This window comes from Gobius niger (assembly GCF_951799975.1).
Source record: "Gobius niger genome assembly, chromosome: 1".
Classification (NCBI taxonomy): Eukaryota; Metazoa; Chordata; class Actinopteri; order Gobiiformes; family Gobiidae; genus Gobius; species Gobius niger.
In genome coordinates this window covers 3,224,185-3,244,414 of record NC_136852.1, presented here as the reverse complement: position 1 = coordinate 3,244,414, position 20,230 = coordinate 3,224,185, and the positions used below count along the sequence as shown (strand labels likewise).

The following is a 20,230-nucleotide window of genomic DNA, read 5'->3' as shown; positions in this document are numbered from 1 at the left end:
CATCTGCGCAGTAATATCTTCACTTTACTGTGCGCTGAACTACTCCTGGTGTTATTACGCCTTACGATATAGTTCCCCAAATATTAAAGCTTCTTGAAATAAGTATCAAAACAGAGAGAAATCAGGAAGGAAACAAGGAAGAAAACGCAACAAAAATATGATGAAAAAGAGACAAAAATATGACGAAAAAAAAACAAAAATATGACGAAAAAGAGGCAAAAATATGACGAAAAATAGACAAAAATATGACGAAAAAAAGACAAAAAATGACAAAAAAGAGACAAAAATATGACGAAAAAGAGACAAAAATATGACGAAAAAGAGACAAAAATATGACGAAAAAGAGACAAAAATATGACGAAAAAGAGACAAAAATATGACGAAAAATAGACAAAAATATGACAAAAAATAGACAAAAATATGACGAAAAAGAGACAAAAATATGACGAAAAAGAGACAAAAATATGACGAAAAAGAGACAAAAATATGATGAAAAAGAGACAAAAATATGACGAAAAAGAGACAAAAATATGACGAAAAAGAGACAAAAATATGATGAAAAAGAGACAAAAATATGATGAAAAAGAGACAAAAATATGACGAAAAAGAGACAAAAATATGACGAAAAATAGACAAAAATATGACGAAAAAGAGACAAAAATATGACGAAAAAGAGACAAAAATATGACGAAAAATAGCCAAAAATATGACAAAAAAGAGACAAAAATATGATGAAAAAGAGACAAAAATATGATGAAAAAGAGAAAAAAATATGATGAAAAAGAGACAAAAATATGACGAAACAGAGACAAAAATATGACGAAAAAAGAGACAAAAATATGACGATAAAGAGACAAAAATATGACGAAAAAGAGACAAAAATATGACGAAAAAGAGACAAAAATATGACGAAAAAGAGACAAAAATATGATGAAAAAGAGACAAAAATATGATGAAAAAGAGACAAAAATATGACGAAAAAGAGACAAAAATATGACGAAAAAGAGACAAAAATATGACGAAAAATAGACAAAAATATGACGAAAAAGAGACAAAAATATGACGAAAAAGAGACAAAAATATGATGAAAAATAGACAAAAATATGACGAAAAAGAGACAAAAATATGATGAAAAATAGACAAAAATATGACGAAAAAGAGACAAAAATATGACAAAAAATAGACAAAAATATGACGAAAAAGAGACAAAAATATGATGAAAAATAGACAAAAATATGACGAAAAAGAGACAAAAATATGATGAAAAAGAGACAAAAATATGACGAAAAAAAAACAAAAATATGACGAAAAAGAGGCAAAAATATGACGAAAAATAGACAAAAATATGACGAAAAAAAGACAAAAAATGACAAAAAAGAGACAAAAATATGACGAAAAAGAGACAAAAATATGACGAAAAAGAGACAAAAATATGACGAAAAAGAGACAAAAATATGACGAAAAAGAGACAAAAATATGACGAAAAATAGACAAAAATATGACAAAAAATAGACAAAAATATGACGAAAAAGAGACAAAAATATGACGAAAAAGAGACAAAAATATGACGAAAAAGAGACAAAAATATGATGAAAAAGAGACAAAAATATGACGAAAAAGAGACAAAAATATGACGAAAAAGAGACAAAAATATGATGAAAAAGAGACAAAAATATGATGAAAAAGAGACAAAAATATGACGAAAAAGAGACAAAAATATGACGAAAAATAGACAAAAATATGACGAAAAAGAGACAAAAATATGACGAAAAAGAGACAAAAATATGACGAAAAATAGCCAAAAATATGACAAAAAAGAGACAAAAATATGATGAAAAAGAGACAAAAATATGATGAAAAAGAGAAAAAAATATGATGAAAAAGAGACAAAAATATGACGAAACAGAGACAAAAATATGACGAAAAAAGAGACAAAAATATGACGATAAAGAGACAAAAATATGACGAAAAAGAGACAAAAATATGACGAAAAAGAGACAAAAATATGACGAAAAAGAGACAAAAATATGATGAAAAAGAGACAAAAATATGATGAAAAAGAGACAAAAATATGACGAAAAAGAGACAAAAATATGACGAAAAAGAGACAAAAATATGACGAAAAATAGACAAAAATATGACGAAAAAGAGACAAAAATATGACGAAAAAGAGACAAAAATATGATGAAAAATAGACAAAAATATGACGAAAAAGAGACAAAAATATGATGAAAAATAGACAAAAATATGACGAAAAAGAGACAAAAATATGACAAAAAATAGACAAAAATATGACGAAAAAGAGACAAAAATATGATGAAAAATAGACAAAAATATGACGAAAAAGAGACAAAAATATGACGAAAAAGAGACAAAAATATGACGAAAAGAGACAAAAATATGACAAAAAATAGACAAAAATATGACAAAAAATAGACAAAAATATGACAAAAAATAGACAAAAATATGACAAAAAAGAGACAAAAATATGACAAAAAAGAGACAAAAATTTGACGAGAAAGAGACAAAAATATGACGAAAAAGAGACATAAATATGACGAAAAATAGACAAAAATATGACAAAAAATAGACAAAAATCTGACGAAAAAGAGGCAAAAATCTGACGAAAAATAGACAAAAATATGACAAAAAATAGACAAAAATATGACGAAAAATAGACAAAAATATGACGAAAAATAGACAAAAATATGACGAAAAAGAGACAAAAATATGACGAAAAAGAGACAAAAATATGACAAAAAAGAGACAAAAATATGACGAAAAAGCGACAAAAATATGACAAAAAATAGACAAAAATATGACGAAAAAGAGACAAAAATATGACGAAAAAGAGACAAAAAGAGACAGAAAAGTGATGGAAAAAAACATTTATAAAAGTGATGACAACACGGCAGCAATGCAAGGAAAAAGATCACTTGTCGGCCTTAGCTTTCAAATGAGGTGTCACACTGGCCATAGAGCTGCACTAGAGAAAGCGGTTAAGGCGGGGGTTAAGAGGTTAAAGCCCAATAATCCACTTCCTGTCGCTGTGCAGATGTCAAACACCACTGAATCCTAACAAGGAAGATTTGTCCCCTTCATGTTGCCGTACAGAGGGAGAATTCAGGTTTTTGTGTTTTTGAAGCTGCACTTTTTCGCTCGAGTACTACTTTGACAAAGATCCCTTGTCTCTGACCGGTTGTGTCTGTCTTTCCTGCCTGTTTTCCCTCCTCCTGCTGTCGTCACATGACCCGGCTCTTCGCCCAGAGCTCTGACGTAACAGCTGCAGGTTGTTTACTCCGCCGTCGAGTGTTGGGTAATGTTTCCAAAAGTGCTTTCTAAGAAAAAGTTTGGAGAGGGAAGGAAAGGAGGGGGGGCGGGGGGCGTTTCCTGAACAGTCTGTCCCGTCAGGAGCGGCACAATGGACTCCTGCAAACTGTAGTACTTTTTAGTGACTTAGCAGCGACTGTAACCACAGAGGAAGCACTCACACCTCAGAACTATTAAATCAGACCCGCCTGTGGTGCTGTATTGTACATTTGTATTTGCCTTTTGAGGGTTTTTTAACATTGTTCCTACAGGTATTGTGTGGCTTTAGCTCCGTATTGTTGTTGATTTTTCCAGAACTTGATGAAAGGTGTCGGTTTTGTTGGTCTTAGCTTTCAAATGAAGCGTTACACTGGCCCAGAGGCTGTAACTTCCCGTCGAGAAGCTTTTAGATTCGGGTAAAACTGGTTTAAAAAGCATAAGATCAGATTAAATCTACATTTCTTAGAGATAGAACCCACAACAATGACGTCGCTCGACTATATGTTTTTCTTTATGTCTCATTTCGTTTGATTGAATGTTTACAAATGAAATGAAAATATCTCACCCCCGCCTTATCCGAGTGCATGTTCTCCATTTCAGCTTTACCCAAATCTAAGAGGTCACAGACTATATAGGCCAGAGTAACGCCTCATTTGAAAGACACAAAACTGATCTAAACTGATCACTTTATGTCACTTTTGTTCATCATCACTCTTCTTTCTTTTGGTCACTTTTTTTGTTTTTGTCTCATTTTGACGCTTGTTTTCAAGAAGTTTGTAGATTTGGGTAAAGCCAAACTGGAGAGAATGTGGTCGGTTCAGGTGGGGGTTAAGAGGTGAAACATATTTGGGTTTAACGTGGCTTTAAAAAGCTTTTCATTTGCTGCCACCTCTAGAAACCCTGATGTAAGTGTTTAGTTCTAAAGCACATTTAAAGGGAGTAGATGCAAGTTGGCCATTTTATTCTCACTACTGCCACCTCAGGTCATACGTGTAACTGCAGTCTCTATATTAAGCTCGTGCATGACGGCACTTCGGACTCATTCTACACATGAGGACATGGCTGGAACATGTAAGGGAGGAAAATACTTAATTTTAATATTTTTTTTAACTCCGTATAGTCCCTTTAATGGCAGTTTGGGCTGAAATTGTTCTAGATTTTTTGCCCAAAACTTGCACTTTGTGTCCAGTCTCCCCTCATTCCTCTGTTTGCTGGAATATTTTTAACCTCTTAACTCCCGCCTGAACCGAGAGGATCTGTTTCCTCACATCATCAGATTTTTTTTTCCATCATTTTTTTGTTGGGTATTCAACTCATTTTTGTCACATTTCTGTCATTTTTTGTCATTTTTTGGTCAATTTTTTTAATCACATTTTTATCACATTTTCGTCATTTTTTGTCACATTTCTGTCATTTTTCGGTCAATTTTTGTAATTTTTTTGTCAATTTTTTTAATCACTTTTTAATCAAATTTTTGTAAATTTTTTGTCACATTTTTGTCATTTTTTCATCCATTTTTTATCAAATTTTGGTCATTTTTTGGTCACATTTTCGTCATTTTTTTGTCACATTTCTGTCATTTTTTATTAAATTTTGGTCATTTTTTGGTCAATTTTTTAAATCACTTTTTTATCAAATATTTGTCATTTTTTTGTCACATTTTTGTCATTTTTTCATCCATTTTTTATCAAATTTTGGTCATTTTTTGGTCACATTTTTATCACATTTTTGTCATTTTTTTGTCACATTTCTGTCATTTTTTGTCAATTTTTTGTCGTTTTTTCATCCATTTTTTATCAAATTTTGGTCCTTTTTTGGTCACATTTTTATCACATTTTTGTCTTTTTTTTTTTAATCATTCATCAATTTTTTGTCAATTTCTTGTGACATTTTTGTGACTTTTTTGCCACTTTTTCATCAACGTTTTCTCACTTTTTCGTCACATTTCCATCATTGTTTTTGCCTCAGTTTTGTCTCTATTTTCACAGCTTTTTTCCAGAAGCTTTTGGACTGGGGTAAAGCCAAACTGGACAAAATGTGCTCGGTTCAGGCGGGAGTTAAGGGCTTAAACATAACTGCATTTGTGACATGAAGATGACATTAACAAGGATTAAATTTGACTTGCTCTTGTTTTAGTTTTTGCGGTTTGTTAAAAAGAGGGCAGTGATTTTGCGTAATATTGTGACTTCTTGCGATAAGGACACCGCGTCTCCTAAAACTTCAAAAACAAAGCGATAAAGTTTGTGGAACTGGTGAGCCGTGCGAGCGGGTCGTGGTTGCGTCACGCGGTGGGTTTACTCTGCACTTATGTAACGGCGAGGGGGGAGGGGGCAACCGACACGGCGGCTAAAGGGGGGGGTTAAACTCAGGGCGATGTGCAGAAATGTAAAGATAACAGTGATTATGCTGAGGTGAAAGGTCAGCAGGAGAGAGGAATGTCATGTGGTGATTTCAGTCTGAGCGGAGAGAGAAATGTCCAAATGTTCTCTGATGTTTGGACTTTCAGCCATAAGATGAATCCAAGCACTTCCGAATAATGATCAAACGCATCATTTGGAATATTGATCCAAATGTTTTCAGGAAGTTGAAACTGTCTTCCGCAGTTTACTTCCGGTGGATGTAAGTTAAGTCGCCATCTGCAGTGAACTGTTCATGTGGTCCTCGCTGAGCTTTTTACTTCAGACTCTGTAGGTTTGTTCAGTGTGAGCTGCTGTTGGCCTCAGAGTAACAAAATTGTGAGAGAAATAACGTGATATTTTATTTAAAAAATCTAATTAAGCAGTACTAAGTAACTTGTTTATCTTAATATATCCTTTCCGTAGTCCCTCTGGGGGTAATACAAGTGTTAAAGGGATGACTGGGGGGGGGTCTTTCATCTCCCCCTGGTGTCTCTGGCTAGAAAACCACAATTGCAACTTAGCTGCTCACAGTGGCGCAGATGGTGGAGCGGGTCGTCTCATGATTGGAAGGTCGGGGGTTCGAATCCCACCTCCTGAAAGTGCACACTATCGTTGTGTCCTTGGGCAAGACACTTCACCCACATTGCCCCGAGTGTCTGCGTACACTGGTGTGTGAATGAGAGTATGAATGGGTGAGTGGATACTCGCTGTAAAGCGCTTTGAGTGCCTAATGTCGGTATATAAGTTGAGACCATTTACCAAGAAGAAGCTAGCGGGCAAAGCTAACAAGCGCCTATTAAACAGTATTTACAGTGAGTGAAAAATAAGATCTCCATTGTGTAATTGGATGAACAATATCCCTTTGTCCCTTTGTCTTTTCTGTCAGCGTAGGATTTACTCTCACGGACGATTGATGAGTAAAAAACCTAACATGCTACGACACCTGCAGTGGCGCTTACGGCCTCTAGGGGCATGAGTTACTTAGTACTGCTTTAAATAAACCAAAGGTTAGCTTTTTAGATGCCAAATGTAAATGGTTAGCTCAGTTAAACGCTTATCATTGATGATATGATGATTGATGTTTACCTGCGGCTGCATTTCTACACGTGGAATTCACAAAGGAGCTTTCTACAAATCAGATATGGCAACGTTTGGAGGACGAAACCATGATTTTGAAGAGGTTTTGAATGCAGGCTACTAGTTACCATAGACATGCACTAGCCTAGCACTAGCCTAGCACTAGCCTAGCACCACTAAACTCTTAAAATATATATATATATATTTATCCAGAAGTCAACAACACTCTGGATAACTAGGAAATGAGGCTGAATGCTGCCCAGGAACCACCTCCTCATGTGGAGCCTGGCAGTGTCTGATATAATAGTTTCCCTCAAATGTTTAAGCTCATTGTTGTGAACTGAACTGTTGTCATTGTCAGGCAGAGGCTAAATTCCCTTTTCCTTTCTCTCTGTTGTTTTACGAGCAGCGAGAACCCGGTACAGACGCGCTGTTTTTAGCCCCAGGAGGAAGTCCCAGCCCGAAGTTTCGAAAAGGGGGGAAAAGCCACGGCCGCTCTGAGAATTGTTTACATGTTTTTCTCAGAACGGCAGAGTCAGGACTGTGACGACATCTGCAGAAGTCTCTGTAAACACGGCCTCTCCTTATGCAACCTGAAGGAAACGTTAAGCTTTGGCAGCTGCTCAATGAAAATATTGTTATGAAACGTGATCTTCTTTGTGGGAGTGGATTCAGACGCTGCCAAAGCTTCGTTTGTGCCGAGTTCAGCCAAGGTTATAGTTTCTTTCTGAGTCTTTCCAACTGTAATACATGTGACCCGCTGCTATTTGGATAAACTCTGAGTGCGTTTACATGTGCTCGAGTTTTCTGGTTATGAGCCTTAAAGGAACAGGCCACCGTTTTTACATACTGAGACATGTTCTTACCTTAGCTTTGACGAGTTCTTTAGGACCTGTCTGATCTTCCCCCGTGCCTTCAGTCACGTAAACACAGCGCAGACGGCGTTAGCATTTAGCCTCTCCCTCTCTCCTCTATAGCTCCAAAACTGGTCAAGATAGAAGCTACCAAGCTCTTCCACGTTTTCCCTATTTAAATATGATTACGTGAAGTGTTCCACTACAAAGTATAATTACACAAAATTAAACAATGTGGATTTTCTAAGCGGATAAAAGGGGGAACTATATTGTAAGGCGTAATAATACCAGGAGTAGTTCGACATCCGCGCAGTAATCTTCACTTTACTGTGCGGATGCCAAAAATGTGACGCCATTTGTCACATTTTTGTAATTTTTTTTTTTAAACAAAAACATGACAGAAATATGACAAAAACTCGACCAAAAAGTGACAAAAATTCAACAAAAAAATGACAAAAATTCAACAAAAATGTGACAAAAACTCAACTAAAAAATGACAAAGATTCAACAAAAAAGTGACAAAAATTCAACAAAAATGTAACAAAAACTCAACCAAAAAAATGACAAAAATTCAACAAAAGTGTGACAAAAACTCAACCAAAAACTGACAAAAATTCAACAAAAATGTGACAAAGATTCAACCAAAAAGTGACAAAAATTCAACAAAAATGTAACAAAAACTCAACCAAAAACGGACAAAAATTCAACAAAAGTGTGACAAAAACTCAACCAAAAACTGAAAAAAATTCAACCAAAAACTGACAAAAACTCAACAAAAATGTGACCAAAAAGGAAAAAAAAACATACAAAAGGTGACACAGCAACAACGCGAGAAAAAAGATCAGTTTTATGGGTCTTAGCTTTCAAATGTGTTACGCAGACCTACATAATGGCCAAAGAGGACAGAATGCATTTGGTTCAGGCGGGTGGTAAGAGGTTAACTCCTTCCTAACCGACAGCCCAATTCGGACGCTTCTTATCATGGCGGACGCTGACACACATCCGGTTTGGCGTAGGACCTCTTACAAGTCGGAAGGGGCCATAGACTCTCACGGGTCAAACTAAAAGCTTTATTAACCCCATCGTGAGCTCAACAATGTTCGTGTCCCGAGAGAAAGAGACATAGCCGGTCCTACTGTGGTGTGGCTCGGCACTCGCGCAGCCGTGATTGCATTAACGTGACCAAAACAAATAAACAACAAAACCTGGTGCGGATCCTTAAAGTGAGTTGTTGTATTAACCCCACATGCTCGGTCCCTCCCCCGCCTCGCTCCACAGATCAGCAGTCCCTGTTCATTATGTAATCCCTGACCGCGGGGCCCCTACAGTCACAGGGCCCCTCCCCCAGCGCTCCACCATCTGCGCCCAGTTTAAGGCAGGAAAAGCCCGTAAGAACATTAGCCTTTCACACATGCAGCGTGGGCACCGCTTCAGTAAAGTGTAAAAGTGTGTAAAAGCTGCCAACCCTGAAGTTCAAACCTCTACAAACTTAAAACCTGAAAATACAAACATTCATGGAGCGATTTATGGTTTGGCTGAAATTTTTCTTTCAGTTTTGCACAAATCTTCTGCACATTGTGTCCATTTTCTCATTAAAAACTGCCCGTTGTGTCCAGTATACCTTTAATATATGTATACAAATTGGTTGCAAGTCTTTTGGGGGAAAAAGTTGCGTTTTTCTGTATTAACCTCTTAACTCCCGCCTGAACCGAGAGGATGTTTTTCCCCACGTCATCAGATTTTTTTTACCATCATTTTTTTGTTGGGTATTCAACTCATTTTTGTAACTTTTTTGTCATTTTTTGTCACATTTTTGAAAAAATTTTATCACATTTTTTGTCACATTTTTGTCATTTTTTTGTCTCTTTTTTGGTCATTTTTTTTATCACATTTTTTGTCAATTTTTTTGTATCACATTTTTGTCACATTTTTGTCTTTTTTGGTCAAATTTTTATCACTTTTTTTGTCACATGTTTGTCATTTTTTCGTCATTTTTTTGGTCATTATTTTATCACATTTTTTGTCCATTTTTTTGTATCACATTTTTGTCACATTTTTGTCTTTTTGTCAAATTTTTATCAAATTTTTGTCATTTTTTTGTCAATTTTTTTGTATCACATTTTTGTCATATTTTTTTTATCACATTTTTTTCACATTTTTGTCATTTTTTGTCACATTTTTGACATTTTTTCGTCAATTTCTTGTGACATTTTTGCCACTTTTTCATCAATTTTTCGTCACTTTTTTGTCATTTTTTCGTCAATTTCTTGTGACATTTTTGCCACTTTTTCATCAATATTTTCTCACTTTTTTGTCACATTTCCATCATTGTTTTCGTCTCAGTTTTGTTGCTATTTTCACACCTTTTTTCCAGAAGCTTTTGGACTGGGGTAAAGCCAAACTGGAGAAAATGTGCTCGGTTCATGTGGGAGTTAAGGGGTTAAACATATAGTATTTAGTACAAAATGGCGTCAGACTTGATTTCCTGCTCGAAACCCTGTAGTAAATGTTTAAAAATCTCGATTAATGGTTGTATGTTTGTCTAATATTCCTCCTCGTCTTGTCTTTCAGGAAACTCCGAGCTCGGTCTTCCTGGTGATGGAGGTGAGTCAGTCGACCGAGCGTCTGTGATGTTCCCAGGAGGAAGTTTATTATTAGAATAAACGCTTTCCTTTTGGCTCCGAAAGGGAAAAGGAAAACCTCAGTCTGACCCTGAGCCGGCTTCATTTCAAACCAGTCTGGACACTTGTTTCTTTGCAACTCGATGATTGAGTTATTAGACTTTGAAAAGATGAGTGGACTTGGGAGAGGGATAAAGAGCTGGGAAAACATTAGACCGGCATTAAATAATATTGAATACTGAATAATCTTAGTTTAGTTTATAATACGGTTGGCAAGTTTCTCCAGGAAGGGGCGACTCGGGGGAATAAATGAATGACTCAAGGGGTTACTAGAGACGGAAAAGGTTGAGAAACACTGTTCTGTGCCACAGTTTCCCCCATGTTTAATCTGAAACCCTTGAAAAGAGGCTGATTATTTATGTTCCAGCGCTCGGGGCTAGCGGCTAAAGGCTATGCTACACCAGGCCACAGCTCTTTGTTGATGAAAAGTGTGTAATAAACTGTAAGTTACGGGTCGACTGATCTATCGGACCAATACGACACTGATAAAAGGCCGATATCTCCGGACCTGAAAGTGATATCCACTTCCTGTTTGTGTTGGAAAGAGCCTTAACATTGTATTTTATACAGTGGGGCAAAAAAGTATTTAGTCAGCCACCAATTGTGCAAGTTCTCCCACTTGAAATAATGACAGAGGTCTGTAATTTTCATCATAGGTACACTTCAACTGTGAGAGACAGAATGTGAAAAAAAAATCCAGGAATTCACATTGTAGGATTTTTAAAGAATTTATTTGTAAATTATGGTGGAAAATAAGCATTTGGTCACTTCAAACAAGGAAGATCTCTGGCTCTCACAGACCTGTAAATTCTTCTGTCCTGTACTCGTTACCTGTATTAATGGCACCTGTTTGAACAATTGGTGGCTGACTAAAGACTTTTTTGCCCCACTGTATATTGTAAGTTGCAGATTTTTGCTAATAGTTTCATAACTATAAGAGAGACTTGTCATTTTTTGTCCGCCCCGCCCAATTTTGACTCTTTTTGCTTTGTCTCGGCACGTCCGTTGTATTGCCACTTCCGGCCGAACGCGAAGCCCATTCATTTAAACGAAGAACGAGGGAAAATGTTCGCCGCTAAAATCGGATGTTTAGTCGACTTGTTGGTGTAAATGAACATTGGACATTTTACACAAATCAATGTCATAGATCAATGTGTCATAGAAGGGGGCGTGGCCTCGCCGAGGGGGAAAACAGAATCTTTTGGGAAACAAAATGTCTTACTCTTTTTATAAACTTATTTATCACATACAAATAAAGTCAAGTCTAAATCAGGTCCATATGGATGTTTATTCACAGCAGATTGTTCAGTAGAAGCACAAATAACGGCAGTCGTAGCTAGCGCTAGCTCGTGTTAGCCATAGACTGTAAAAAAAATGGACGTCTTCTGCTCACTCCTCCCCCTTTACCATAATGACCACGGTCGTGGGGGAATTCATGGCGGATTTACAGACTCCTCCTCCCCAGCTCTGATGAAGCATGTTCCTAAAAAGGGCATACGGGCGGGATCTTCACTGTAGACTCCGCCCTTGCGTGACGTGTAGCTCGCGCTGCTCCAATGCTAACAGTTCGAGATTTCAAAAATTATTTTTACGAAAACCAGCCTGGTTTCATATATTGTGACTAACCCGGCGTTATCACAGGAGGAATATCTAGCCTAGTCTATTGTTTAAAAAATAGAAACCAGGCGTTAAAGTTGTTTTTAAGGTGTCTAAACTCCAATGCTTTTCAATGGGGGCCTAGTGGCGATATGGAGGTACTACAGCAATGGCGGAGCAATGGCGGCCCCCAATGTCGTGGTCATAAAGCAGAGCAGCCAGCGCCCATTGGTGTTAGCATTAGCACGATGCTAACATGAAGCATCAAGTTAGCATTCTCCGTATTCATGTATTTATGGGCTGTTGAACCACTTTGCTCCTCTCCATGTCTTTGTATCTTTATTTAGAAGAAAAATATTTTCATAATTCAGCGTTTGTTAAAGTAGTTTTTGAATAATTAGAGAAAGTTTAGATGTTTCTCCAGCTTAACTGCTGCTATTTTGTTGCTCTTTTAAAGTAACAGGCCACCGACCAAAGATGTTGTTAGCATTTAGCGTCTCCCAGCACATTCCTATATAGCTCCAAACTGGGGTGAAGTTAGAAGAGACCAGGCTCTTCCACGTTTGCCCGATTTAAATAAGGTTTTTATTACGGCTTACAGTACAGTTCCCCTCTTTATCTGCTTAGAAAATAAACAGGTTTAATTTGTGTAACTAGACTTTGATCGTGTAACTACTCACGTAACCGTATTTAAATAGAGGAAACACACAGGGACAAACTTCATAACACTATTGATCTTGTTGTTTACACGTTTTAAGCACATTTCTGTTAGAATGAATGTGCAAAGTTGCTAAAGTCTCTCCCTTGTTTATCTCCGCTCTTCTGGAGGTTCATTATAAACCAGAGAAATGACAGAAGCAGATCTCGAGTGGTTCCCCCGTCTTGTGCAAACTTGTTTACGCAGAAAACCCGGTCGATTTCCCATGATTCCTCTGGGTTTTCTGCTGTTGTTATTCAAATACAGGAGCAGTTGTTTTGCTCCCGACGCCTCAGAGCCGCAGACTTTTGTTCCAGTTCTCTCCTCTTCCTCCCAACCTCGTCTTGGCTCAGACTTTGGAAACGGACTCGGGCTGAACTGCTCCGGCGAGTCTCAGCTCACTGTTTTCTGAGAGTTTAAGCGTTAACCTCCGTGTTTTGCATAACTTAAGGCGAGACGCTGCAGGTTTTTGTGATTCGAAGCCCAATAAATCAGGTTGGACGTGAAAAATGTCATTGAAAAACCTCGAAAGCTGGAAAGTCCACAAAACATCATAAAATAGAAAACCCATATCTGTCGACTTATATTTTTTACAAAGAGATTAAGGGACAAAACTGTGTCTCGCCTTAAAGTAGTTCCTGAGAAAGACATTAGATTCTGAAGTGAACGATCGAGCTCCCTGTGATTGGCCCTGAAGCCCCTCCTGGTTCCCTGTGCACATAATGTAAATGTTTCATGTTACATTTACATTAAAGGATCTATATCATGCTATTTTAGCCATTCCAAAGTTAAGTATAGGCATGTATATGATATATTGTACCTCTACCATTATGGAGCACTAATTTTTGTGATAAATATAAGTGTTTTCTGGAGGTATTTTTCGAACCCAGAAGACACAACGCTTCGATTCAGTTAACTCCGCCCCCTCTCTCCACACATACTTTACCGTAATATAAATAAACAGCAATAAGTGAAGTTACTTCACGATGCAGTTATACGGAGTTGACATCTGCAACACAGCTTCATAAATGGCTAACACACATGCTAATATGCTAACACACAAGCTAATATGCTAACACACAAGCTAACCCGCGTTTGGATTGACTCACCCTCTGGTCCATCGCTGTTTACATTATGGGACTCGCGTTGGTTATAAAAGTTAATCCACTTTGATTCAGGCGAAGGTTCACCAAACATCCATCAGAGACAGTCACAGAAAAACAATATTTTGGTGAAAGTCGCTGAATCCCGGAGAAAAAAACAACTTCTGACGAGTGGCCTCTTTAGGAAGGTTGAACCATAGACTGTATATATAGTCCCGTCCTCGTAGCCAAACGCGCTTCTTTTTCTCCGTGACATGATCGTTAGGTAAGAATAAAGAACAGGTGTGTCCAGTTATAACGAGCTCCATCTTCAGCTGCAGCGCAAACATGACTGATCTGTTCAGACGCTCAGGGCGACGTGTTTGTTTTGGCCACAGCTGACCTGGAAGCACCTCGGGCACATCCTTTTTATTTTTTTTATTTATTTTTTTTGTTTCCTTTATTTTTTTCTCTTTGTTTCTCTCTTACAACAGAAATAATGAAAAAGCTGTTTTACAAATTAAAATCAGGCTGTAAGACATTACATTACAGACGTCGAGCACTTCCGTTCCGCTGTGACGACACAACTGAACACTCAGTCGTTCACCAGGAGAGGGCGGAGCCTCAGAGAGCAGGATTCAGGAGGATTACTGAGAGCTGCGTGAATGAAGCCACAAACCACTCTGGGGGTGTTTTTGATAAGGAAATAGCAGAACAACATGGCTAAAAGCTCTAAAAAGTCGATTTTGCATGATATAGGACCTTTAAAATGCAGACGCAGGAGGCACATTTTTCGTGATCTATGAAATAGAATAAATGTGTAGAATTCTCGAAGACAGCGCCAGTTTAGCGTGGTTGCAAATTGCCCGACACAGCCATGGATCCATCATGAAATACCACATGACAAATGGCCAGAATCAGGCATGACCTGCCAATATCTGGAAAACTCACTCGCTGAACGTTCAGCACGATATAGAAACAAAGTGTTGTAGGATCTGCTAACGTGTCCTTACAAACTCGTAGAAGATGTTTGGGTAAACAACCCATTACACTTGTAGAGTACTGTACCCCGATGTGTACAACTACCTGTTGATGGGGAGCTAACGCCCTCTTCAACTAGCCCGCTCGACACCCTGGCTTTTTAACGCACTACACTATGCAGGGCTTAAATACTACATATTACATAATTCATTGGTATTGATTGATGACATTGATAACCATTCGACTGACAATCGTTTGTAACTTGCTTTGTACCAAACATTGTATATGTAACGAGACTGTTGTTGTAGTTGTGCTGCGCTTCTCTTCTGCTAAATTCTGTTAAATACATGAACATTCCCTTAAGTGCTTTGTAAGGGTGGTCCACTTTGAAATGTAACAGGTTCCTTGCTAAGGAGGCAAATCCAATTATGATGTTGCTTAATGTATCATTGTATTATAATGTGTTAAATCACAGACGGGTACGTTGTGTTCACGTGTTTTCATGCTGTGTTCCAAGGCTCTAGTACTTTGTAATATGTTCTTTGGTACTATTGTTGTGATATACACTTTTATTGTAATGATTTCGGGGTGGGCGTCTATAAGCTTTTGCTTCGGCCCACTCCTTTTGAGCAGAATTTTAACTGCTCAAATGAACAAATAAACTAAACTAAACCTCATTATATCACGATTTACACATCAGGGGTATAGTGTTTTGTCCATTAGCGAACTTAATCTTCTGGACTGACATGTTTATTCTTTCCTCCATGTGCTCATTACAGTTATAAATATACATTTTGATAATGTTAATAATTACTTTTCATACCTGCACTGTATAAAGACAATTCTTACAAATAAATACAGGAAAGAACCAGACAAAGTGCTCAGGAAGTCAATGACAAAATTAGTTTGTGAGGGGAGGGTGCTTTTTGGTGTTTGGGGAACTAAGACTCAAAAGAAAAACAAAAAACCAAGGCACTCCCCCCACATCATGATTCTCTATGTACATTTAAAAAGCCTTTATTATGCTTAATGCTGGTTTTCTTCCAGGCGTATCAGCTCCAAACAAGCCTTTGTCAAGAAGACACTTTGTTCAGACATTATTTACAAATGTCTGAACCCATTTAACAAATATTGTACAAAGAGCATTCAGACATTGTATTTTATGTGAAACTCCTTTCCATGTTCTGATGTAACACAATAATCTGATGAAAATAATGTATCATCATTAAGTAAATCCTATACTTCTTAAATGACGTTGCATTGCAATGCATTAAAGCAGAACTAAGTAACTTGTGGTGTCTCTGGCCAGAAAACCACAATTGCAGCTTTCCCTGCACCGACTCGGAGTCACCAATACACACTAATGGAATCACGAAGAAGAAGCTAACAGGCTAACGTTCAAAGCTAACTGCAGGCTAGCACCACTTAACCTCTTAACTCCCACCTGAACGGATCCCATTTTCTCCAGTTTGGCGTTGCCCGAATCAAAAAGCTTCTCGGGGGAAAAAAGCACCAAAACAGCCACAAAAGAATGAGTAGAAAACAAGGATGTAAACGCAGCAAAAAATATTACAAAAACTGAACAAAAATTTGACAAAAATTCAACAAAAATGTGACAAAAAATCAACAAAAATGTGACAAAAATTCAACAAAAATGTGACAAAAAAAAGACAAGCATAAAAAGGTGACACAACACAGCAACAACGTGAGGAAAAGTATCTGTTTTGTGGGTCTTGGCTTTCAAATGAGGCGTTACACAGGCCTATAGCCAAAGGGGGCAGCATGCATTCGGTTTAGGCGGGTGGTAAGAGGTTAAACAGTATTCACAGCTAAGTTTGAGTGAAAAAGATTATTTCCATTGTGTAGTTGGATGTACAATATCGCTCTGTCCCTTTGTCTTTTCTGTCAGCGCAGTATTTACTCTCACGGACGATTAATGATTAAAAGACGTAAGATTCTACGACGGCGCTTGTGGCCTCGAGGGGCAAGAGCTACTTAGTCCGGCTTTAAAAGCAACAAATAAAAACACTTATACCATGGTCTGGGTGAATACTGGGTTCTGATTGGCTGGTGCATTATTTTGGTATAACCGCACACGTAGTCCGGTAGTTAAATCACTGGGATATCACTCCGCTGTGGCATCGCCATAGCAACACATGACACAGCAGAATCAGATAAAGGCGTTATTAGTGACTGACAGGAACGTATGAGATGGATTTAGTTTAATTTCAACGTTTTCGGCCAAAACAAAGCGTTTGCTAAATGTTTGTAGAGGAGAGTGAGCAGCTAGGTTAGCTACTGTTAATAACATATGAGCTTTACATTTCTATTGGAAACGGTTAAGGCTATTCATCATTTTCAGGCGTACATAAAATGATCCTGCATTGAAGCATATTTGTCTGGATTAGTAAAGTCAGACATAAAAGTTTCAGTTCGTGGGGCCCAGGTGTGAGCGACTCCACCGCAGCTGTTTCCATAAACAGTTGAGCTGGTTGAGCTAGCTAGCTTTAGCTTCAGGTTAAACAGCGTAAAAGTGAAATAACTCCTGCCCACGAGTGCCGCATATCGGTGTTTACTTCCAGGGAAAAGTGCCGGGTTAGTCCTCCTTAGCTCCTCGTTGTTTAATGCTTACATGGCTTACTGTTCCTTCTGCTCTCAGACATTTTTCCCTTCTTGTGCCGCTCAATGAAACGATGTGGAGCTTCAGTCCCTGGTTTTTCTGGAAAAAAACACCCTCTCTCCATGTTTTCTGCATAGTGACCTCTCGACCACTTGAAACCGCGCTTAAATTGTTGTTAGGTGTTGCTAAGTCTGACGTCACAATGTCCGCCTTCGAGAATATATAAACTTACAGTCACTTTGAGTTATGACACAGACCAACATTACGTCAGAGTGAGAGGCTGTTGTAAACCTGCCGCTCTGAACATTTTGTCTGTACGATTTATTCAATATTTGATATAAACAGTGAGTGATGGAAGCCAGTGCGGGAACATTTCGTCCTAAACCGTCTTTAATTGTGATGAGTGTCGTCCCTTTGTCCTGAGCGAGAACAAGACGCACCTGTTTCTGAAAGTGTCACCGCGGATCAGACGCTAAACAGGAGAGTCATTCCAGGCTCAGGGACGAGGAAATGTATTTAATCGTCCATTTCAATTACGGATTAAAGCTTTATTAATACCATTAAGCCGCCAGAGCATTACTCCGACTCAGATGCTGTTTTTACCAAATTAAAACTAGATGTAGATGTCGATACCACCATATAAACAACAGTATGAACAGTTTACAGACTGGGTTTGGCCCATGACCATCAGGTTAAACACGTCATGAACTCTAACAGTCTCTGCTGTTATATTACAACAGAGCATTAACCTCTTAACTCCCGCCTGAACCGAGAGGATCTTTTTCCTCACGTCATCAGATTTTTTTCCATCATTTTTTTGTTGGGTATTCAACTCATTTTTGTAACTTTTTTGTCATTTTTTGGGTCATTTTTTGTCACATTTTTGTCTTTTTTTGTCACATTTTGAGCACATTTTTTGTAATTTTTTTGTAAATTTTTTGTAATTTTTTTGTCTTTTTTTGTCACATTTTTTGTAATTTTTTGTAATTTTTTGTTATTTTTTCGTCCATTTTTTATCAATTTTTTGTCATTTTTTTGTCATATTTTGCCACATTTTTGTCATTTCTTCACCCATTTTTCGTCACTTTTTTGTAACATTTCCATCATTGTTTTCGTCTGTTTTGTCGCTATTTTCACAGCTTTTTTCCAGAAGCTTTTGGACTGGGGTAAAGCCAAACTGGAGAAAATGTGCTCGGTTCAGGCGGGAGTTAAGGGGTTAAAGGGATATTACAGGATTTTTGACATAGGGCCTCATTTCTTAGTTATCCAGAATGTTGCTGATTTCTGGAGATTTTTGAAGAGTTTAGTGGTGCTAGGCTAGTGCTAGGCTAGTGCTAGGCTAGTGCTAGGCTAGTGCATGTCTATGGTAACTAGTAGCCTGCATTAAAAACCTCTTCAAAATCATGGGCTCGTCCTCCAAACGTTGCCATATCTGATTTGTAGAAAGCTCCTTTGTGAATTCCAAGTGTAGTAATGTCAGGTAAACAAACTGCTGTAGATCCGGTAACCGAGCAGATCACTCCGCCGCTGCGTAGCTACAACCAGGAAGCTGATGCTGCTCAAATATAAGTTATTTTAAATGCTAAATGGTTATATTAAAACATTATCCAGTCGACACAGACATTTATATGGTTAGTCTGGTGTTATAAGTGATTTGCCTCAGGCGCACTGTGCTTAAATGCAGGCTTCTAGTTACCATAGACATGCACTAGCCTAGCACCACTAAATAAAGTGGGGGGGAAAGTATTTGGTCAGTTCCCCATAGACTTTTTATTGGATTTTGACCAAATACTTTTTTCCCCACTGTATAAGGACTGTATGAATGAATGGATCTGGATAGCTAGCCAAGCCCTGTCAAAAATCCTGAAATATCTCTTTAAAACAAAGCACAATGTTTAAAACTGACCTTTAAATATTCCTCTAAATATATCCATGAATCAAGTACAAATGGGAAACATGTTGCTCCAGTTGACATCGGTGTCATTTCATTTGTTGATCATTTTTAGGAGAATAAAACTTTAGGAGAATAAACTTTATTGCTAATGCTAACTGATACATGTAAACCAATGGATGCCGCTAAGCTAACGTTATCCGCACTTGTTATTCTGAAGTTTCTACAAAAACGCTGCTCCTTTCCACCTGGTACAGCTTCAGTAATCAGAACCCACACTTCGACAATGGATACTCCACCAACCATTCACTGACTACATTCATCCTAACCTATTGTACATGTTTTAGTGGTAGGAAACTTACACAGACGCTGGTAGAACATGCAAACTCCACAGAAAGGCCCCGGCTTAAAGAACACATACATAACTCTCAATCCGTCACATCGTTTTGAAATGTTTAATCATCTGGGCACCTGGAAAGTAACAAATGTGAATGAAAACAAGTTATTTGGTCTTTTTTCTAAACTATTTTCTCTTCCTTTTCCCCAGTATTGCAACGGAGGAGACCTGGCTGATTATCTGCAAGGTAAGCTCCGCTCTTGCACGTTTTTCCTCAGCGACATTCGGGCGCGTCACGTGAGCGCAGCTGTGGGAGGAAAGACCGGGCTGGTTTTATCACAATGATGCGTTTGTGCGCGCGGGAGAAAGTCCGTTTTTCTGTGGGGGAAGCCAGTGCAACACAATGAGTCGGCTTTGTGGGAAATGTGGGAAACTCTGCTACATTTGTCAGAAAAATGTGAACTGTCCCCACAACAGTTCGCTGTAGCAAAGACTTGAGTCGGAGGCGTTTCAGAACAGCCGTAGTTTACATTTATTGACTTTAGATTTGTCAGTTTTTGGAAGTGGCTTTGTTGAGACATTTTTTTCCCCTTTTAACCTCTTAACTCCCACCTGAACGGATCCCATTTTCTCCAGTTTAGCTTTACCCTAATCAAAAAGCTTCTTGGGAAAAAAGCACCAAAACAGCAACAAAAAAATTAGAGAA

General features: G+C 37.9%; 1 protein-coding gene across 1 annotated transcript in view; it reads left to right on the top strand.

Moving 5' to 3' along the window:
- ulk2 (unc-51 like autophagy activating kinase 2) overlaps nt 1-20,230 on the top strand; it is an 89,663-nt gene that overhangs the window by 19,213 nt on the left and 50,220 nt on the right. The window contains exons 4-5 of the mRNA XM_079573732.1: nt 10,211-10,243; nt 19,735-19,771. Coding sequence (XP_079429858.1) covers nt 10,211-10,243; nt 19,735-19,771 — 70 coding nt within the window. The remainder of the gene's footprint in view (nt 1-10,210; nt 10,244-19,734; nt 19,772-20,230) is intronic.